At 44.3% G+C, this 23,801-nt stretch overlaps 1 protein-coding gene across 2 annotated transcripts in view; it reads left to right on the plus strand.

The window, feature by feature from the left end:
• The window catches only part of LOC116989266 (calcium/calmodulin-dependent protein kinase type IV-like), a 150,744-nt gene that overhangs the window by 123,973 nt on the left and 2,970 nt on the right, over positions 1 to 23,801 (plus strand). For both annotated transcript variants that reach the window (XM_033046456.1, XM_033046458.1), the window contains 4 exons: positions 639 to 729; positions 5,539 to 5,613; positions 18,225 to 18,300; positions 22,504 to 22,630. In XM_033046456.1, the coding sequence (XP_032902347.1) occupies positions 639 to 729; positions 5,539 to 5,613; positions 18,225 to 18,300; positions 22,504 to 22,630 (369 nt within the window). The remainder of the gene's footprint in view (positions 1 to 638; positions 730 to 5,538; positions 5,614 to 18,224; positions 18,301 to 22,503; positions 22,631 to 23,801) is intronic.

Below are 23,801 nucleotides of genomic sequence, written 5' to 3' on the forward strand. Positions count from 1 at the left end.
TGGCCAGTGTGTCATGGAGGGGGTGAGCTGTATTGTCCAAGATGCTCCGCGATTTGAGGAGCATCCTCCCCTCCAAGACCACCTCCCATGAAACAAACTCCACCCCCAGGATGGAGCCAGCCTTCCTGATGGAGTTTGTTAATCCTATTGGCGTCCGTGGCCTTCGCCCTGCTGCGCCAGCACACGGCAGCAAAGAAGATGCCCCCTGAATGGCCAAAGTGGACCATTCCAGTACTGTTGGACTGCTCTTGGAGGCCGTGACCTCTGTTGGTCCAGCTAAACGGATAATCCGGAAAGGCTCTGAAGCCAAGGGTGCCAGAAGATGAGTGGTGGACCTGTGGCTCTGTTTCTCTCTCCACATGTGCTGCCTGGTTTGCCAAGTACTTGGGGCAGCAGGGTGGTGCAGAGTTGGCATTGCTGCGTTAGACCCAGGTTACAACTTGACCATGGGTGTTGTCTCTACATAGTTTGTAGTGTTAGTGTGCACGGAAAATGGGAGAGAGTGTCCTTGAAAGTGCCTTGAAAGTTGCTGTATAAGTCCAGGTTTTTCTTCCATTGAAAGCCTGTGCAGATACAAAATTAGAATTTTTTTCAGTGTTAGTTGTAAAATACTAATTTCTTTCTCAAATCCCTTTCAGTACTTGCATGAGAATGGAGTGGTTCATCGAGACCTCAAACCAGAGAATTTACTGTATGCAGACCTTTCATCAGCAGCTCCACTGAAAATAGGTAAGCCTTAGTTTAACCTAATTTAAGATACACTTTGCTTCTGAAGTTCAGGTGAACCAGTTGTTATTTCACAATGTGGGCGGCACAGTGGCACAGCTGGAAGGGCCGCTGCCTCACAGCGCCAGAGACCCGGGGTTTTCATCCTGTGTGGAGTTTGCACATTTCCCACCGTTGACCACGTGGGCTTCCTCCAGGTGCTCCAGCTTCCTCCCACATCCTAAAGACGTGTGGGCTAACTGACCCTCTGTAAATTGCCTCTAATGTGTAGGGAGTGGATAACATGGAACTAAGTGTGAACAGGTGATTAATGGTTGGCAAAGACTCTGTGGGCCGAAGGGCCTGTTTCCCTAATATTGTCAATATTGTTGGACGGCAAAAAGGACATTTTAAATCACAAATTTTCTGGAGGTTCGGTGATCTGAAATGTAGTTCTGTTTCTCCCCCCATAGATACTGGCTGACTGAAAGTATTTTTTAGTCTAATTTAGTTCAGAGATACTGAGCAGAAACAGGCCATTCATTCCACTGTGTCTGCCAGCGATCCCCGCACACTAGCACTATCCTACACCCTAGGGACAATTTACCATTTTACTCAGCAAATTATCCTCCAACCCTGTACATCTTTGGAGTTTGAGAAGAAACCAGCACCCAGAGAAAACCCACGAGATTGCGGGGTGCACGTACAAGCTCGGTACAGACAGCCCCCGTAGTCAGGATCGAACCCAGGTCTCCGGCGGTGTAAGGCAGCAGCTCTACTGCTGCATCACTGTGCCAGCTGTCTCCTGCACCCTTTCCAGTTTAATGTTATCCTTCCTATAGCTGGGCGACCAGATCTGCCCTCAACAGCTCCTGGTATTCCCAGACGGTCTACCATCCAAGTGCTAACCAGTCCTTTTGCCCCATTAGTATTTAACACAATTTTAAGTTGTTATTGTCAGTTAGGGTTGCCTACTTTTTCACTCCCAAATAAGGGACAAGGGGTCAAAATAAGGGACAAATTCCCAACGGCAATTCGTTGACCGACTGGGCTGTGGCTGGGTGAATGATGAGTTGGCCCGAGTGCGGGACTGAACACTAAGCCCAGACAGAGGGCCAGCTGAGGGGTTTTGGTCCGGGCCGCATGACGTCGCGCGCAAAGTCCGGCACCCCATCCAACGCCGGTAAGCGAAGGTCCGACGGTCGGATAACTGGCCGGGCGGCCGACCGACAGGGCCACGGGCGAGACGCTGCTGCTGCACTCCATGGGCTGCACTACGTCAGGGCAGGTGAGGCGGGGCTGGACACGGCGCACCGATCCAACAGTCCCCTCGACCAGAGTAGTAACAGTCAAATACGGGATAACGGGCGGTCCCGTATGGGACAAACCAATTTAGCCCAATATACGGGATGTCCCGGCTAATACGGGACAGTTGGCAACTCTACTACCAGTAATAGCGCCATCTAACTGGGACGACAGATGGCACAATGGGCTAAGTGTTCGGCTGGCAACCGGAAGGTAGCTGGTTCGAATCCCGCTTGGAGTGCATACTGTCGTGTCCTTGGGCAAGACACTTCACCCACCTTTGCCTGTGTGTGAATGTAATTATGTGAAGCACTTTGGGGTCAATGCAAGTTGACTAAAAATGTGCTATATAAATAAAGAAATTTAATTTAAATTTTAATTTAATAGTCAGCTCACAAACAGGAGAGAGCTCCCAATCCAAGGGCAAAAGGATGAAGCAAAATACCAGCTCTGTTACATTAATGTAACCTCACATCGAAGCCGGGCTGACTGGCTTTGTTCTACAGTGGCTGAATATCTTCTCCGATCGAATCAGTAGGGAAATCCTGCCTCACGTTTTTAGATGTTTTAATGCAACTCTGTGAATTTCTGTGGCTATAAATCATTATAGAAGTCAAGAAAATGCCTGACAATGGGAAATTTGTTTCCCAAAAGAAAACTCTCATAATGTAAGTCAGCTACTCTGTCACATCATTGAAGGTTTTCTTTAAAAAAAACACCCAGTTCACTTCAGTTTAGTTCAGAGACACAGCATGAAACAGGCCCTTCAAACCAGCGAGTCCATGCCGAACATCGATTGCCAGTTCACATTAGTTCTATGTTACCCCCAGTGGTGTAGTCTAGTTTTTTGTAGTGGGTATACTGTGATGATTCCCTCCTAGCCTCTTCCGCACCCGTCCTATAAACACCGCCACACTCACTGTCGCATACAGTAGCCTACAACCACCATAAGTAATTGAGATTATTCAACACTCGATATTGTCATCAGTTTCTAGGACAATAAACAGTCAAATTAAAATCACCACTGACTTCCGACAAGGAAAAGTGCGACTCTGACAGAGACACAGCACACAGGTTGAATTTATGAATGAAAGTATGACAGTTCTGTGACAGAACTGTCATACTTTCATTCATAAAATAAATAGAACTTCTGTCACTATCGAAGTTGATACGTGTCATTGCGCATTTCTAAGTGGGCATACGGAAATGCTGGAGCTTTCTTAGTGGGTATACGGCGTATACCTGCGTATCACGTAGACTACACCTCTGGTTACCCCACTTTCTAATCCACTCCCTCCACACAAGGGGTGATTTTTACAGGGGCCCAATTAACCTACAAGCCCGAAGATCAACACAAATAGCTGGAGTAACTCAGCGGGACAGGCAGCATCTCTGGAGAGGAGGAACGGGTGACGTTCCGGGTGGAGACCCTTCTTCAGCCCCCGCTGAGTTACTCCAGCTTTTTGTGTCTCTCTTCGGTTTAAACCAGATCTGCAGTTCCTTCCTACACAACCTACAACCCCGCACGTCTTTGAGATGTGGGAGGAAAATGGGGCACCCAAAGGCAACGCTGGCGGTCACAGGGAGAACGTGCAAACTCCACACAGAAAGGGATTGGGCATCATGGTCAGCATGGACGCATTGGGCCGAAGGGCCTGTTTCTATGCTGTATGACTATATAAAAATTTAAATGGATCTAATTGAAAACATTGAAGCATTGACAAATCATTGAAGATATTAAAATAAATGAAGATGAATTATACTTATCCAAGCTAACATTTTCCACCGTGTCAGCAGCCCTGCTGCACCCTGGAGTAAGGCTGAGAGCAGATGCTAAATGCCCTTGGATCTCTTGATCCTCAATGGTGGGCACTTTCTTCCTTTCTGATTTACAGCTTGCCATTTACTTGTCACGGGTCGAGAGTGTGTAATTATCATATATGACCGGCAACAGAACAATGCAATTCTCACTTACGGAGGCTGAAGGAGCCCATAAACACAACAATGCAAAGATAAATATATGATAATCAATAATATGGTAAATTATTATGTAGACAAAAATGCTGGAGAAACTCAGCGGGAGCAGCAGCATCTATGGAGCGAAGGAAATAGGTAACGTTTCGGGCCGAAACGTTGCCTATTTCCTTCGCTCCATAGATGCTGCTGCTCCCGCTGAGTTTCTCCAGCATTTTTGTCTACCTTTGATTTTCCAGCATCTGCAGTTCCTTCTTAAACAAATTAATATAAGTAACCATACAAGTGCTAAAACTGAAGTCCGCAGTGCTAACCAAAGACATGTCAGTGGTAGAGAAGTTATTGGAAACAAGTAACTTCTGTATTCCCTCCACTCCCATCCCCCTACCCACCACATCTCTCTCCCACCCGAGCCATCCCACCAGTTCCACTGTTCACAACCTTGTATCCCTCTTGTTATCTCACCTTTCCCAGCCAACAATGGCCCATTATGGGCTCCATCCTTCTTTCAGTTCAGTTTAGTTTATTGTCACGTGTACCGAGGTACAATGGAAAGCTTTTCTCGAGGCCATCTGTTGGCGGTCCTGATTTGTCCTGGCCTCTCCTCACTTCCCGTTTTTGTTCCCCCCACCTCGACGTTTAATCTGGAGAAGTGTTCTGACCCAAAACGCCACATTCTCTTTCTCCAGAGATTCTGGTCTGACCTGCTGAGTTACCCCAGTTTTTTGTGTCTATCTTATAGGAAACAAATCTGAGGAGAGGATTAACCAACACTAGGAGTGACTGCTTAACCAAAGTATTTAGTGGCATTGTTTGGGGAGTGATCCTGTATGGAGTATTTAAAGAGGAGTTAAAGTGTACTGTTGAGGACAGTGCGGTTGATGAAGTCCGTGTGGACTTCAGTAGGGTCTTCACAAGATCCCACATGGAAGACTAGTCCAATAAGTTGAAACCCATGGAATCCAGGACCTAAGTTTAGTTTAGTTTAGCGATACACCGTGGAAACAGGTCCTTTGGCCCACTATGTCCACGCTGACCAGCGATCCCCGCACACTAACACTATCCAACACTCACTAGGGACAGTTTACACTTTTACAAATGCCAATTAACTGCCAAACCTGCACGTCTTTGGAGCATGGGAGGAAACTGGAGCACCCAGAGAAAACCCACGCAGGTCAAGGGGAGAACGTACAAACTCCGTACAGACAGCACCCATGGTCAGGATTGAACCCGGGTCTATGGCACTGTGAGAAAGCAACTCTACTGCTGCGCCACCGTGCCACACCTAGGAAGAATTATTATCACCTAAAGGGTGCTTGATCTGCATTGTCTGAGGATACAGTGAGACAGAGTCCCTCACTACATTTAACATTGTATAGTCTAACTCTACAAGCACTTCAAACACATACAGTCTAAGTGCAGACACATGAATCAGTGCAGATGGGTACTCAATGGTGAGCACGGACAGGGTGGGACAAAGGTCCTGTTTCTGTGATGCATGGAATCCTTGACTCCACTTGCTTCAATTTAATTCATCTTTCTTTTTCTTTTTAGCTGACTTTGGTCTATCCAAAATTGTGAACGAACAGGTTACCATGAAGACAGTATGTGGCACTCCAGGCTACTGTGGTGAGTGGAATAAGAGTATTGTCAATTTCAAACAAAACTCACGACATTTGGATGCAAAGATACTCAAGGAGCTTAACCAGAGAATCCATCTGCTCCCAAAGGGATAAATTGTCTTCCAATTTAAGCCCTGTTTATTAGGACAGAAGGAAGTAAGGAATTCACAGTTCTCCCAGTGACCACGTGGGCTTCCTCCGGGTGCTACGATTTATTCTCACTTCCTGAAGCCATGCGGGTTTGTAGGTTAATTGGCTTCTGTAGATTGCCTGTAGCGTGTGGGGAGTGGATGAGAAAGTGGGATAACATAGAACTAGTGTGAACGGGTTGGAATGGACTCGGTGGACCTATTTCCATGCTGCATATCTAAACTAAACAATTCATCAAAGATTTCACTGAGCTTCATATTGATTAGTCGGTGTGTCAAGAGTTATGGGAAGAAGAGATCAGCCATGATAGAACGGTGGAGTAAACTTGATGGGCCGAATGGCCTACTTCTGCTCCATGACCTGAACTTTTTTTTCCTGCACCTTAAAAGGACTGAATGCCGAGGTTGGATATATCATAAGATCTTAAGGATTCCAGCTTTGGTTCCAGTCCTCCCAGTTCAGACTTCTAGCTCATAAGATCTTAAGACAGGAGCAGAATTAAGCCATGCATTCCATCAAGTCTGCTCCGCCATTTGATCATGGGTGATTTATTTTTCCCTCTCAACCCCTTTCTCCCGCATTCTCCCCGTATCCTTTGATATTCTTACTAATCAAGTACTCTTATCAATCTCCGCTTTAAAAATACAGCCGTCTGTGGCAATGAATTCCACAGATTCACCACCCTACGGCTAAAGAAATTCTTCTTCATCTCCATTCTAAAAGTACGTCCCCTTATCCCCTTATTCCGAGGCTATGCCCTCTGGTTCTGGACTCTCCCACCGCTGGAAACATGCTCATCCACGCTATCCAGGCCTTTTATTTTTCGGAGTTGATGTGTATCGTACTCAGCACATTGAGGGAAGTGTGACACAAGCACATATGGAAGTTGTGTTAAACAGCTTGTTTTTATCTGTGAGAAGTGTCAGATTTGCTGCCTTCTTTCTAATCTTTTTCCTGTCACAGTTTAACAGTCATTGTAACAGGGAAAGGATTATAACCCAGATGGAACCAGGCAGTCGGGAGCAAAGATAATCCATGATTTACAAGAATGATCCCAGCAATGAGCAGGTTAACCCAGTGGTTCCCAACCTTTTTTTAGCTCATGGCCCCCTTGGGCTCTTTAAATTTTTCTATGCCCCCCCCCCCCTGACACTATTAGCGGAAAAAAGTTACCTAAATTCCCAATTTTTTTTGTGGCCCCCCCTGTGATTTGCCATGGGCCACATGACCCCAGGTTGGGAATCACTGGGTTAACCTATGATGAACGTTTGTCGGCACTGGGCCTGTACTCGCTGGAGTTTAGAAGAATGAGGGGGGACCTCATTGAAACATACAGAATAATGAAAGGCTTGGATGGAGTGGATGTAGAGAGGATGTTTCCACTAGTGGGAGAGTCTAGGACTAAATGTTATAGCCTCAGAATTAAAGGACGTTCTTTTAGGAAGGAGATGAGGAGGAATTTCTTTAGTCAGAGGGAGGTGAATCTGTGGAATTCTTTGCCACAGAAGGCTGTGGAGGCCAAGTCTGTGGATATTTTTAAGGCAGAGATAGATAGATTTTGATTAATACGGGTGTCAGAGGTTATGGGGATTAGGCAGGAGAATGGGGTTAGGAGGGAGAGATAGATCAGCCATGATTGAATGGTGGAGTAGACTTGATGGGCCGAATGGCCTAATTCTACTGCTATCACTTATGACCTTATGAGTTTTTACATTGTCTCTTGCTCTCTCCCCAGTGTCTGTCGCTCTCAGGTTCCAAAGTGAGCAGGTGGGGATACATTTATTCTGTGCTGTTCATTTCAGAAAAATGTTACATGCATAATTAAGGCTTACATTTAGAGTTTTATTTTAAGATCAGTTCAGGCTTTGTTTTTTTCAATGTCTTTTGCAAGAATAGGAAATTTTTGGTGAATTAAAATACGATTTAAGCTACACATTAGAATTCAATCCCTATAAAGCACAGCTATATCCCTCAGCAGAGCCGCAATATGTTCTCTCTCATTCTTAGTATCTCCCTATAAACAGTGATAGACCAGTTCAAGGTGTGTGTCATTGATTTCCTCAACAAAGTTTACATGAATTAGCCCATCGGCCCACCTTGCCGATGCTCAAAATGATGCCAAGATCTTCTGCCTGCAGCTGGTGCATATCCCTCCATTCCCTGCGTGTGCATGTGCCGATCTAAAAGCCTCTTAAACACTACTACCAAATCTGCCTCCAACACCGCCCCTGGCAGTGTGTTCCTGGCACACACCACTCTGAGTGTAAAACAACTTACTCCGCACATCTCCTTGGAAAACATTTTTTTTTTAAATAATATTTTTATTAGAAGCATGTACATATCATAATCAAAACACATTTAGTATATCAATTACATATTGTTAATAGATGGGATTCCAGCTATCAGAGTAATAGGGATCCTCATTCATCAATTATGGCGGATGACAGATGGCACAATGGGCTAAGTGTTCGGCTGGCAACCGGAAGGTAGCCGGTTCGAATCCCGCTTGGAGTGCATACTGTCGTTGTGTCCTTGGGCAAGACACTTCACCCACCTTTGCCTGTGTGTGAATGTGTGTGAGTGATTGGTGGTGGTCGGAGGGGCCGTAGGCGCAGATTGGCAGCCACGCTTCCGTCAGTCTGCCCCAGGGCAGCTGTGGCTACAGAAGTAGTTTACCACCACCGAGTGTGACTGAGGAGTGAATGAATAATGCGATGTAAAGCGCCTTGAGTATTAGAAAGGCGCTATATAAATCCCATCCATTATTATTATTAATTATATATTATCTCTGCTTCTATTTGTTTATTTATTTTTTATAGATAGTGTGAAAGAAGAGAAAAAACCACGATAAAAAAGAATAGAATAAATTATCAATAATACAACTTTGGAGATAGGTCCGTAGATTATAAAATATAACTATTCATCTAATCCTGGGTTCAAGCTTTAGTCAGACTTCCGTGCTGAACCAATTTACCCTTTCAAAAAGTCAATAAATGGAGACCATATTCTAGCAAATAATTCTTGTTTGTCAATTAAGACAAGTCTAGTTCTTTCCAAATGTAAGGTCTCCGACATCTCCGACATCTCCATAATACATATTTTAATTGTGGGGGATGTTGGACTTTTCCAAAATGTTTATATTAATTTTTTCCCAGTTATTATACTATAATCAAGGAAGTTTCTTTGGCTTGTAAGTTTTAGGCTTTGTTCTGAAATTCCTAATATTATTCGTTTTGAGTCGGGATCCAATTGGGTATTAACAACTTCAGAAAGTATTCTAAAAATATCCGCCCAGAAAAAGTTTCTGATTCCTAACCATGTTCTCCAGGGATGCTGCCTGATCCGCTGAATTACTTCACCATTTTGTGTCTATTTCTGATTGTCTTTCCTACCTTTCCTACCTACGCCTCTCATAATTTTACATACTTTTATCAGGTGTATTTCCTTTCCATCCCAAACAGTCATTGCTTCTCACCCATTCCTTACCATCTTTCTCCTCTCCCATCCTCTCCCAGAACCATCACACCATGACCAATAGGCAATAGACAATAAACAATAGGTGCAGGAGTAGGCCATTTGGCCCTTCGAGCCAGCACCGCTATTCTATGTGATCATGGCTGATCATCTCCAATCAGTACCCCGTTCCTGCCTTCTCCCCATATCCCCTGACTCCGCTATTTTTAAGAGCCCTATCTAGCTCTCTCTTGAAAGCATCCAGAGAACCTGCCTCCACCGCCCTCTGAGGCAGAAAATTCCACGACTCATGAACCATCCCATGGAATTCCACGACCATGACTCATCCCATGGTGCTGATGGGAACACTTCAAGCACCACGCATGCCATCCCTTAAATCAAAATGAATGCCAATGTAAATGCACTATGGTTTAGCTTCACTGAGAAAATTCCAGGTAGATCTTCAACATTTTTTCGTGGGGGATGTGGGTTTCAGTTAAACCTGAAAAAGATCAGGCCTTATAAACCTTGCTGCCACTCCATAGAAAGATTATCCTCTCAGACAAATGTCGGTACCAGGACAGAACGCAAAGAGCCAGCACCATCTTGAAATCTTAAATGCCTTCCACTTAATTTTATCATGAAAGTCAGACAGTACAATAAAGAAGCAGGAGGATGCTATCATGCTCCATCGTTCAATGCCATTCTGACTTATCTGATCTTGCTGTTTGCTCCACTTTTCTATCCTTACCTTTATAACGTTGGACTCCACTGAAGTCCAGCTGTCTGCCTTTCTCGATCTTGATTATATTCATTGATTCTTGTCCCTATTACTGTCTGGGTTGGACAATTCCAAAGATATTGAAGTAATTCCTCCTTATCCCCCTCCTTCATGAATAAACACCATTCTGGAACCTGGCCTCCTTGCTCCAGCTCCCCTCTCATGGGAAATGACGTGTTATTCGGTTTATGCTGCAGCAAGAATTTCATTGTCCATGGTGTTGGCCCTATTAACTCAACTGACGTGTCAAACTAAAAGACTCCAAACGAAGATTTAGTAAAACTTTATCTTTATTAACACTTTTGAGTTATTTAAGCATGCATGCAAACTATTGACCGCTAATAACTTATCAGCTTTACTACTCCAACTAATCAATTAATAAACTAAATCACAAAAGTCATGGCTTGGACTCAGATATTACCCGTGTGAGCGAGTTGGCCAGATTCACTCTGTCGGTAGGGGTAGTCTTCTCTGAGCTTCGAATTTCATTCTCATCATACAGTCCCCTTTGCAAAATGGTCGTTCCCAGACACCTTATCTTCTCAAGGCCACACCACATAGCCAAGAAGCTACCTTCAGCTCTGCTCTCGCCAGATGACAATCACGTATTTTCACAGTGCTTCCTTGTCCTCTTGGTCCCAGCCTTTCTCTCTGTCTCTCTCCAGCTAGCAGCATACTCCTAAAGCCTGTTGGGATACTTGAGATCAAGTCTCAGCCCACAATTGTCAGTACACATGACAATTAAACACTCTTGACTCTTGACACAGCATCTGCTTGCACAGGACCGTACATGTTTCAATAAGATCATCTTTCGTTCCTCTAAATTCAGTTGGATATTGGCCAAATTTATTCTCCTATTCCTCATTAGAAAAAAACCGTTTGTCCCAGGAATCTGGTCTAAACTGCACCCAAAGGAAGATTATTCTGGTTTAAGTAAGGGGACCAAAACCGTGCACCTGAATTCCAGGTGCGGTCTCTCCAATGTCCCTCAGGTATTGCCTGACCCACTGAGTTCCTCCATCTCAAGATTCTAGCACTCGGGAGACTCTTGTGTCTTTGTCACTTCAACGTGTGGTTCAGTTGTAGCAAGATTTACTAACTTTACCACTCCAACGCTCTCTGCAACAGTGCCAAACATTTATTTTACCTCTCTAATTATTTGCCTTAGCAGCTTTTTAACTTTCTGTACATAATTTATGTGGGCTTGCAGAACAAGAGTCAAGAGTCTTTTATTGTCATGTGTCCCAGATAGAACAATGACATTCTTACTTGCTGCAGCACAACAGAATATATAAACAAAGTACACTGTAAACAATATAATAAACGAGGGAGAAAAAAGTTAAGTGTGTGTATATATACACATGCTCACAAATACACATATTTATAGATCATATACATACACACACACACAGATGTACACATGTGTACACCCAAAAAACAAACAATAACAGTGCAATAATAACAATAATAGTCTATTGTAGTTCAGAGCTTATTTGAGGTTGTAGTGTTTAATAGCCTGATGGCTGTAGGGACAAAGCTGTTCCTAAACCTGGACGTTACAGTTTTCAGGCTCCTGTACCTTCATCCCAATGGCAGGGGTGAAATGAGTGTGTGGTGTGGATCTCTGATGATGCTGGCTGCCTTTTTGAGGCAGTGACTCCGGTAAATCCCTTTGATGGTGGGGAGGTCAGAACCGGTGATGGACTGGGCAGTGTTCACCACTTTTTCCGTCTATACAGCAGCATTCCGCCGACTCTCATGGTTGAATCTACAGTACACTAGTTCCCCTGTATCCATATGTTAAATCCTCAGTGAACTTCAATAAATTTGGCAGGCATCATAAAACCTTGTGTATAAAGGAACTGCAGATGCTGGTTTAAACCAGAGATAGACAAAAAAGGCTGGAGTAACTCAGCGGGACAGGCAGCATCTCTGGAGAGAAGGAATGGGTGACGTTTCGGGCAGAGACACTTCTTCAGACACTCTCCTTGATTGTAATGTCGTTTTCTAAATGTCGAGCCCCTTCTTCAATAATAATGCACTCTGTCGGATGTCAGGCTTTTAATTTTAGCTCCAGTGCAGATCTAATTATTTTACAAAATAACACCAACTCCTTGTTTGTTTGTTCACAGGAGCTGAGCTAAAGGCAACACCTTAACCAATCAATCAGTTTGTGAAATGAACAGCAGGAGGCAGGAACAAGGAAGTGTAAATTAGAGTGGGTGACCTCAACGTCAACTCACATAAGAGACGGGGAAGTGTAGAGATAAATTTTGGGTTACGGGAAAACAGAAAAATAAAGACTAGCAAGCGTAGCTTTGAAGTGAAAGGAGCAAAGTTTAAAGAAGATGTGCGGGGCAAGTAATATTACACAGCGGGTGATGGGTGCCTGGAACGTGCTGCCAGGGGTAGTGATGCACCAGGGTCTCAACCCGAAACGTCACCCATTACTTCTCTCCAGAAATGCTGCTTGTCCCGCTGAGTTACATCAGCTTTTTGTGTCTATCTTCAGTAGCGGTGGAAGCAGATACAATAGTGGCTTAAGAAGCTTTTACATTGGCACATGGATATAGACAATAGGTGCAGGAGTAGACCATTCAGCCCTTCGAGCCAGCACCGCCATTCAATGTGATCATAGCTGATCATCCACAACCAGTACCCCGTTCCAGCCTTCTCACCATATCCCTTGACTCCGCTATCTTTAAGAGCTCTATCTAACTCTCTCTTGAAAGCATCCAAAGAATTGGCCTCCACTGCCTTCTGAGGCAGAGAATTCCACATTGTGAATCTGGGTGAAATTTTTTTTACTCATCTCCGTTCTAAATGGCCTACCCCTTAATCTTAAACTGTGGCCCCCGGTTCTGGACTTCCCCAATATCGGGAACATGTTTCCTGCCTCTAGCGTGTCCAATCCCTTAATAATCTTGTATGTTTCAATAAGATCCTCCCACATCCTTCTAAATTGCAGAGTATTCAAGCCCATCCTCTCCATTCTATCAACATATGACAGTCCCGCCATCCCGGGAATTAACCTTGTGAACCTACGCTGCACTCCCTCAATAGCAAGAATGTCCGTCCTCAAATTTGGAGACCAAAACTGCACACAATACTCCAGGTGTGGTCTCACTAGGGCCCCATACAACTGCAGAAGGACCTCTTTGCTCCTATACTCATCTCCTCTTGTTATGAAGGCCAACATGCCATTAGCTATCTTCACTGCCTGCTGTACCTGCATGCTCACTTTCAGTGACTGATGAACAAGGACTCCAAGATCTCGTTGTACAGGGAATGGAGGAATTTGGACCACGTGCAGGCAGTTTACATCAGTTTAACTCGGCATCATGTTTGGTTCAGACATTGTGGGATGAAGTGCCTGTACCTGTACCGTACTTTTCTATGTTCTATGAAAAATAAAACATCTTAGGTGCTCACATTATAAATTATGATTCTCTACACTTATAAAGGGTCCATTTTCAATTCCATCTCGGTATTTATTGCCCTCTGTATATTTCCCCCTGTGTGTAGGGAGTGGATGTGAAAGTGGTATAACGTAGAACTAGGGGCAGCAAGGTGGTGCAGTGGTAGAGTTGCTGCCTCACAGCGCCAGAGACCATGGTTCGATCCTGTCTATGGGTGCTGTTTGTATGGAGCTTGTACAATCTCTCTGTGACTGCTTTGGTTTTCTCCGGGTACCCCGGTTTCCTCCCACACTCCAAAGACGTAAAGGTTTGTTGAATTTCCCTCCTGAGATAAATAAAGTTCTATCGCATCGTATCATTTCGTAGGTTAATTGGTTTTGGTAAAAATTGTAAATTGTCCCTAGTGTGTAGGATAATGTTTGTGTGCAGGGATTTTGAGTCTGAAGAAGGGTCTCAACCCGAAACGTCACCTATTCCTTCGCTCCATAGATGCTGCCTCACCCGCTGAGTTTCTCCAGCATTTTTGTCTACCTTCGATCTTTCCAGCATCTGCAGTTCTTTCTTAAACAAAGTAACAGTCAATGATCAGGTCAATGAGAAAGGGGGGCAACTTTCATTTCTTTAAGTGCTAGTCATTAAAGATCTAATCCATGTGCCTCTCCCCTGTGGTCCAGAGCTTTCGACGATGATTGTCTGAATCGCATGAACCAGGAGATTGTCAGGTTCAATGGTTTATGTTGTGAGCTGGAACAGGCAGGGAGATGACAGGGATTATGCTCATGGTTTCTACTCCCAGTCAATGTCCTGCATTTCCTCTGCACAACCCAAATGGTTGGAAAATGGCTTCCCACAGTCTTCAAGAAAGCAGGACAGCAGGAGTTGGTACGTTTTGATCACATAAAACTATTCTCACCAATAACCCTTAAGAAAACAGAGATTCTCAAAATTAATAATATCCTCCCTCTCTAATGCCAAAGTGAGGTTATAATATGTATTACGTGCATTTTTTTCCAGATGATATAGATGTATATTTCAACTTTAACATTGGGTGAGGGGGGGGGAATTCAAGTTCATTTGAATCCAAATACAAGAATGTAATGGAGGTGCAGTGGTAGTTGCTGCCTTAGAGCGCCAGAGACCCGGGTTCGATCCTGACTATGGGTGCTTGTCTGCACAGAGTTTGTACGTTCTCCCCACCATGACCTACGTGGGTTTTTTCCAGTTTCCCCTCACACTTCAAAGGCATACAGGTTTGTAGGTTAATTTAGTTTAGTTTAGTTTAGAATTACCGCGCAGAAACAAGCTCTTCGGCCCACCGAGTCCACGCCGACCAGCGATCCCGGCACATAAATACCATCCTACACATACTAGGGACAATTTTACATTTACACCAAGCCAATTAACCAACATAGCTGTATGTCTTTGGAGTTAATTGGCTTGGTATAATTGTAAATTGTCCCAAAAGTGTGTAGGACAGCGTTAGTGTATGGGGATTGCTAGTCAGAGTGGACTCGGTGGGTGAAAGGGCCTGTTTCCGCGCTGTATCTCTAAACTAAAGTAAATTAGTGGCATAATGGTCACAATAATGGACAACCATTTGGAGGGCTAAGAGTAAAGGCTCAGAAACATGAGTTCAAATCTCACCATAGCAGCTGAGGCATTTGTACAACTAATTAAATCTGGAATAAAATGATTATGAAACTGATAGATCTGTGTCCACCATTGTCCTTATGGATGGAACTCTATTGACATGACCCTGTTTTTTGGGCAAAATATTCCACATAGGCATAATTCTGGTAAACAACCTGCACCCTCTCCAAAGCCTCCGTCCGCATCCTTCCCATAATGGGGCGATCAGTACTGCACACAATACTCCAAATGCAGCCTAACCAAAGTCCCAAATATCTGCAATATGACTTCCTGACCCTTATACTCAATGCCCCGACTGATGAAGGCATGCTTATCTTTTGTTTTCTTTACCATTCTATCTAATGGTGTTGCCACTTTCAGGAAGCCATGAACTTGGACCCTAAGATCACTCTGTACATCAATGCTGTTAAGGGTCTTAACCTGTAGAAACAAAGCACTGCAGATACCGGTTTATACCAAAGATAGGCACAATGTGCTGGAAAAACTCAGCGGGTTGGGCAGCATCTCTGAAGGAAAATTATAGGTAACGTTTCGGGTCAGGATCCTTCTTCAGTCCCTTTTTGGAAAAGATTCCACACAACACATTAGAAGCCCTGTCCCACGGTACAAGTTCATTCCAAGAGCTCTCCCGAGTTTAAAAAAAATCAAACTCGTGGTAAGCACAGAGAATGAACGTAGCGGGCACATCGGAGTTCGGGGACGTCTCTTAGCGGATCATAACGCTAATGGCAGGTACTCAGGAAGACTCGCTAACGGCCGGTAAGCACGGGAAGACTCGTGAAGATTTTTCAACATGTTGAACAATGTCCACGAGAGCCCCGAGTACCGACGAGTGGCCATTACCGTAAATCTCGTCAAGGGTGTTTAACTGTCATATGTCCCAACAAATGAATAGTTAAATTCTTATTTGCAACATGTTAATAGGCCCATAAACATAATACACTCAGATAAAAATCAATATATCAACACCAGACTGATATTATCGTGTGAATACCAGTCCGTGATGAAACCAAATGAACAGTCCATAGAACTTCATAATTGCTGAGGTAAATGTTGTGGAGTGATCAACCACGTGATGGTTGCTGGGAAGATGCTGTTCTTGAACCTGGCTTTGAGCAAGTCACTCATTTTAAAGACAATTAGAGATCAACTGTAAGTGCTGAACTAGCAAGCAACACTCACATTCTGCAAAAGGTCATAAGGAATAAAAGTAGAATTAAGCCATTCAGCCCATCAAGTCTACTCCACCATTCAATCAAGGCTGATCTACCTCACCCTCCTAACCACACTCTCCTGCCTTCTCCTCATATACCTTTGACACCTGTACTAATCAAGAATCTATCTATCTCTGCCTTAACAACATCCACTGACTTGGCCTCCACAGCCTTATGTGGCAAAGGATTGCACAGATTCACCACCCTCTGACTGAAATTTCTCCCCATTTCCTTCCTAAAAGAACATCCTTTAATTCTGAGGCTATGACTTAGAGAGGGGGGAGAGAGAGAAGATGAGAGAGAAAGAGAGAAGGAGAGAGAGAGAAGGGAGAGAGATGGGGGAGAGAGAGGAGGGGGAGAAAGAGGAGAGAGAAGAGGGGGGAGAAAGAGATGGGGAGGGAGAGAAAGGAGAGAGGGGGTGAGAGAGAGGGGAGGGGGAGAGAGAGAAGGGGGAGAGAGAGAGATGGGGAGAGAGGAGAGAGAGAGAGAGAGGGAAGGGAGAGAGAGAGAGGAGAGAGAGAAGAGGGGAGAGAAAGAGAGGAGAGAGGGGGGAGAGAGAAGAGGGGATAGAGAGAGTAAAGAGAGAGAGAGGGGGGAGAGAGGGGAGGGGGAGAGAGAGAAGGGGGAGAGAGAGAGATGGGGAGAGAGGAGAGAGAGAGAGAGGGGGGAGAGAGAAGGCGGAGACAGGAGCGTGGGGTTCATTTTCACACACAAGCCATAGGTAACGAGGCAATCTGAACCCAAGCACCAAGTCGTAAGCGGCCGAAGGTGTACAGCCCCCACTGTCCCACGGCCACCCTCCGCGGGCTGCGGGTCAGGTGGAGCGAAGGTACGGGACAATGTTCATCCCTCCACAGTGATGTGATGGACGCGGGGGTCTGGACCAATCGCTGACAAGTCCATCCCCCCGGCAACGTCATGTCCGTTATTTGACTTTTCTGTTGAGCGGCAGTCAGTCCGTTGGCCTGTAGGCGACACCGCCTTTCGGGTAGGTGGCGTTTCGACAGAGCGACCATTCGGTGAGTTTGCTTTTAGGCAACGCAGCTTTTCGGTTAGTTGGCTTTTAGGCGTCTCGCCCTTTCGGTTCGTTGGCGTTTCGTCTTCGCACTCTTTCGGTTTTTTGGCGTTTCGGCCTCATTTCCATTCGGTTCTTTGGCTTCGACTTCTTTGCTTCAGCTTCCCGTCCGTCGGCGCCACATCCGCACATGCTTCTAAATACCCCGTAACCTCGTTCTTTATAATGGACTAAAATCTTACCAACCACCGAAGTCAGACAAACCGGCCTATAGTTCCCACTATTCTGCCTTGCTCCCTTTTTCTGCAGACTTGTGAAAGACTTGGATCCATCAGATGATTCTATGTTTTTGCAGTTTAAAAAAAAAAACAGAAATCACTGAATATTTTAGAGAATATTGGATTTTAATTCAATATTAAAATTTTGTACATTAGTGGCACAGAAGTTACATCAATGGACCACCATTTGGAGGATCAAAGACAAAAGCTAAGAAGCTGAGTTCAAATCCCACCATACCCACTGAGGAATTCATACAAATAATTAAATAATCTGGACTAAAATTATCATGATACTGATGGATTTGTTTCCAAATGGGTGGCACAGTGGTGCAGCTGGTAGAGCTGGGTTTAATCCTGATCTTGAGTGCTGGTGTCTGTGTGGTGTTTTCACGTTCTCTCTGTTGGGCTTCCTCTGGGTGCCCCAGTTTACTCCCACATCCCCGAGACGTGCAGTTTTGTAGGTAAATTGTCAGGGGTGTACAGAGAGTGGATATCGTAGAACTAGTGTGAACGGGTGATCAATGATCGGTGTGGACTCGGTGAGCCCAAGGGTCTGTTTCAATGCTGTATCTCTAAACTAATGCGGGAATCATGAGAGATCAGACTGTATGAACGAAGCCACAAGATACTGATTCCCACCTTTTCCCTTTTGTTTCAGCACCTGAGATTCTGCGAGGCTGTACCTATGGACCTGAGGTAGACATGTGGTCTGTTGGAGTCATTACCTACATCTTGTAAGTAAGGAGACATATGCACCATGATAACCCTGGTGCTGAAGCCACCTATTAATTGTCAATATGTTTTGTTCAAACTGTGGATGTCAAAGCAGAAGAAACCTAAAGCTGCCAGGCCTTAGGGCCTGGGTTCACACTGTTACTAATTTGAACTGCTGGTGTTATTATACAGTCAGCTGAATTCATCTGAAGCTGATGAAATACTTGCGTAATAATGAAACCCTGCAGATAAAGGCTGTCTCGGCAACTGAGAAAATAAAAGTTCTTTATTTAAAAGCATCCTTTGGAAAATGCAGAATTAATTCAAGCACAGTTTTGAATTTGAGCTGAATGACAGCTAAATTAGAAGCTTGTTGGTCACAACGAACAACAGCGGTAGAGCTGCTGCCTTTCCAGCGCCAGAGACCCGAGAAGACAGGAAACTGGAACAACCCTACGGAGAACATGCAAACTCCACACAGAATTCAGGATTGTACCCAGGTCTCTGGCACTGTGAAATAGCAGCTTTACCGGCTTATGAGGTCCTAAGTCATGGATAATCAGAGGGGAGGGGAGTCCAAAACTAAAGGGCACAGATTTAAGGTAAGAGGGGAAATATTTAAAGGGGATTTGACGGGTAGATTTTTCACACAGAGAATGGTGCATATATGGAATGAGCTGTTAGAGGAGGGCGAAGTGACAAATATAGCTACAATTAATCAATTGGAAGAAACAGCATGGAAACAGGACCTTCGGCCCACCGAGTTCATGCCTCCCATTGACCACCTGTTCATACTAATTCTACGTTATTCCAATCTTCGCGTCCACTTCCGAAAAATCCTGGGGTCATTTACAGAGGGCCAATTAACCGACAAACCTGCACGTCTTTGGGATGATGGGAGGAAACCAGAGCACCCGGAGAAAACCCTTGCGGTCATAAGGAGAATCAGAATGTGCAAACTCGGCACAGACAGCAACCGAGGTCAGGATCGACCCTGGGTCTCTGGCGCTGTGAGGCAGCAGCACTACCAGCTGCCCCACCGTGCCATTCTTAAGCAATATTTAAAAGACATTAGGGCAAGGAGATGGATAGGAAGAGTTTGCGAGGAATCAGGGCCAAATGCAGGCAAAACGGATGGGCATGGCGAGGCACCTGATGGGCAAATACAAGATGGGCTGAAGGGCCTCTTTCCAGGCTGTATAACTATGAATCCATTCTATTATCACAAAGAGGACAGGGTCTTACGAGTGTGTCTCCTTTGCCCTCACCGTTATCAGTATCTGCAAGAAGCAGCCCAGCAACAACACCACCTACTTCACCGTACATGCTGAAGTGTATCTGGTGCTGGACAAGGTACTCACCAACGTGAATGGTGAATTTGTAAATTCAATTAACATTCCTAAAGGACAGTCATTGCTTACCCAGCATCAAGTTTCAGGCTACAGCTACCCGCAAATGCCATTAAATGTGTCAAGTCAGTGTGGAAGAGTTTATGTTCACAAGTTATAGGAGCAGAATTAGGTCCATCGCCCCATCAAGTCTACTCCGCCATTCAATCATGACGGATCTATCTTTCCCTCTTAACCCCATTCTCCTGCCTTCTCCCCACAACCCCTGACCCCCGTAGTAATCAAGAATCTATCAATCTCCACCTTAAAAATATCCATAGACTTGGCCTCCACAGCCTTCTGTGGCAATGAATTCTACAGATTCACCACCCTCTGACTAAAGAAATTTCTCCTCATCTCCTTTCTAAAGGTACGTCCCTATTATTCAGAGGCTATGGTCTCTGGTCCTAGGCTGTTCCACTAGTGGAGAAATCCTCTCCACATACACTTTATCCAGGCCTTTCACTATTCGTTAAGTTTCAATGAGGTTTCCCCCCCCCCTCATGCTACTAAACTCCAGCGAGGCCAGGGCCAGTGCCGTCAAACGCTCATCATATGTTACCCAATCGTTCCTGGGATCATTCTCTTGTGAACCGCCTTTGGACCCTCTCCAACGTTAACACATCCTTGCTCAGATACTGCTCACAATACTCCAAACCCAGTCGAATCCAGGCAGCAAATGGCACAATGCTGCACCGATACTCCCACATCTGCTCACAAAGACCACACCTCCACAATCATGGACCCACAATAAGGCTCGCTGATGCAGCAGGTTGCACTGCTGATCGCTGCAATATGACTGAAAGTACAGCAACTGTGATGGAGGTGTCTCGTAGAAAGTGCTCAACGTTATTGTTAGTCGAGCATTTCATCTCAGCAGATCTGCTGCTAACATTAGTGAACAGAATATCACGTACTTCCTACACCTTATCTACTTTTATTCTGCCATTTTGTTATATCCAGAGGTCTAACAGAGGTAGCCTACGATGTTAACATCAAAAGGACACACAGTGCTGGAGTCAACAGTCTGAAGAAGGATTTCAATCAGAAACGTCACTTCTCTATGTTCTCCAGAGATGCTGTCTGACCTGCTGAGTTACTCCAGCACTTTGTGACCTTTTGGATATTAACCATCATCTGCAGTTCTTTGTTTCTATATGTTAACATCATGTCCATGCCTTCATCAAGGAATGGAAACGCTGGGAATTTTCAGCAGATCAGGCAGCAAATGTGGAGAGAGATACATTTCATGTTGGATTTTTATTCAAACTAGGAAAAGTAGGAAATTGAGCATGCCTTAGGTTGCAGAGAAGAGGCAGGGATGGAGAGCACAATGGTTGTAATAAAGTGAAGAATGATTAAATAGCCCAGTGGTCCTGGATGACAAAGGATTGCAAAATCTTGTTAATCTCAGCTGATCTGGCCAGAGGAGATGTAAACTATAGGGAGGCAAGAGTATTGGATGCCTAAAGTATTCTTTCACTGAAACACCAGTCACCTGACCAGACCAGTTTCCCAGCACCAGTATATCTCTCCTCGGGTTGGACTATCTCCAGACCAAAGATCCTATAGATAGATCACTCCTTCTAAATGCAATGGGCTGACGTGTAGTACGCAACGGAACGGAACGTGGGCCTTTTTTTCATCCATTTCAGTAACCCAACCCGACACGACTCGCAGTGTAATCAACGTTGCGGGGGAACAGTTTGTGTTAATAAATTAAAATTCTGAAAATAAGGAGAAGATTTTTACCAAATAACTTTTATTTTTACGTGGATGTTTCCGTAAATGGCTTCCGTCTCCTATGGGATCTTTGGTGCGGAGACGGAAGCCGGTTACGGAAATGGGGCCGAAAATTACCCATGAATCTGCCCATGACCGTACTACGTATTTTTCGTTGAGTGATCTATCTTGCTCGCTATAGCATCTTTGCTACAGACTGTTTCAGGAAACCCTCTGGAATACACCTTCCAAACGTTTTGCATTGAGTGTGTGCCAGGCAATGCTGGAGAAGTTATGTGTATGAAGGAACTGCAGATGCTGCTTTAAACCAAAGAGAGACTCAAACTGCTCGAGTAACTCAACGGGTCAGGCAGCATCTCTGGAGAGAAGGAATGGGTGACTTTTTGGGTCGAGACCCTTCTTCAGACTGACGTCAGGGGGGAGGGAGATAGATAGATAAGGAAGTGTGAAAACAGGACAAAGGGGATGGAGATCAAGGAAAATGTAGAATAGATCATGGTTAGCTGGGAGAAGGTAACAACAAAGTAAACCGAGGCCTGTGGAAAAAAACAAGCCAGGAGCCCATTGACCTACAGATTCAAAGGAGAAAATTGAGTTAGATTGGACACAGCCTCAGGAAACCTGCCACAAACCCTGAAATGGAACCCCCAAGGAAAAAGGAAAAGAGGTCGCCTCAGTAACAGCTGGAGAAGAGGCGTCCAGACAGAAATGTCTGAGAGTGGGCTCAACAGGGGAGATCTCAAAAGAACTGCCAACAACCGAATGAGGTGGAGGACATTTGTCAATGGCCTATGCTCCCTCGAGGAGCAAAGGGCTTATTAGAAGAAGAAGCAGAGATAAAATGTAGTCGGAGACAGTAAGACTGGTCGGAGAACTGTGATCCATTTCAATTTTATATGGAATCAATTTAAATATATTTATATAGTATATTTGATTCAATATCAATGGGTTATTAATTTTCTACATGTATACCGTACCATAATTTAGAAAAATCCTGTGTGGTAGATCCTTCTGTCTCAATCACTGCATTTGCTTTTTGATTTCACTTTGTATCAGAGTACTGACTGCCGGGTATCTTTCTTTCTTTCCCAGGCTCTGTGGATTTGAACCGTTCTTTGATGCCCGTGGCGATCAGTACATGTACAGCAGGATCTTAAACTGTGACTATGAGTTTGTCTCCCCCTGGTGGGACGATGTGTCTTTAAATGCAAAAGATTTGGTAAATATTACAGCGATCTGAGACACCATTGTAGGACAGTATATCTTTTAAATGAGTGAAGGTCTTTGAAAACTGTTCAAAAGCATTGATTCATTGTAATGCATCTCCAAAATAGTTTGTATTTAATATTTTGCTTTAATAAGGCAGTATTCATCCCCTTGCACTTCACTTTACGAGGAGATGAAGATTGTGCCATTAATTGAATACCGGCATTCTGATCAATTTTGTTACAGTTATGTGCGTGCAGACATCTTACTGTTGTGTTGTGTCTTTAAAAAAAAAAATCTAAAATGTAAATACTGGTTCAGTTCTATTCTGTTCTGTTGTTCTGTTGTTTTTGCGCAATCCGCAGGCATTGCCACTTTCATTTCACTGCACATCTTGTATGTGTGACAAATAAACTTGACTTGACTTGATGATGGTTCATAGGTCAAGAAGAAACAATGAGGAAGCTTGTGTTTGCCATTGTTGTAATTTGCATCTGCAATTCCCGTATCTTTTGCAATTTGGTCTGATTTTGCTCAAAGTGTATTGGAGGGAGTTGCATAAATTAATCTGAAGAAGGGTTTTGGCCCGAAACGTTATCTATTTCCTTCGCTCCATAGATGCTGCTGCACCCGCTGAGCTTCTCCAGCATTTTTGTGTACCTTGCATAAATTAATCACTTGGTTGGGTGAAATTGAACTGGCTGCAATGTAAACCAAAGGTCTCTAAACACTGAGATTGCTGAACTGCCAAACTGCTGACCTATAAGAACATTGAAATTCAATGCTCTAACATCCAATTCTTTTACCATCAAAATGCATTTTGAATCTCTCCAAACTGTTATTCAGCCTTGTGGATGATTCTAATTCTTCCACCCCTAATCAGTTAAAAAAACTGTTTGAATAACGAATAAATAAATAAATCAGGAATTAATAAAGTAAATAAAAGGTTAAAAAAAAAGATGATACCTCCAGTGAATTAAGTAAACAGCATATTAAAAATCTTTGAGACACATGGAACTGCAGATGCTGGAATCTTGAGCAAAAAGCAAACATCTGGTGGAGGAACTCAGCGGGTCAGTCAGTATGGACAAACTGTGCAGAACAGAACTGCAGATGCTGGTTTATACCGTAGACATAAAGTGCTGGAGTAACTCAGCGGGTCAGGCAGCCCTGATCCGAAAAGC

Source organism: Amblyraja radiata, chromosome 29 (genome assembly GCF_010909765.2).
Source record: "Amblyraja radiata isolate CabotCenter1 chromosome 29, sAmbRad1.1.pri, whole genome shotgun sequence".
In the NCBI taxonomy this organism is placed as follows: Eukaryota; Metazoa; Chordata; class Chondrichthyes; order Rajiformes; family Rajidae; genus Amblyraja; species Amblyraja radiata.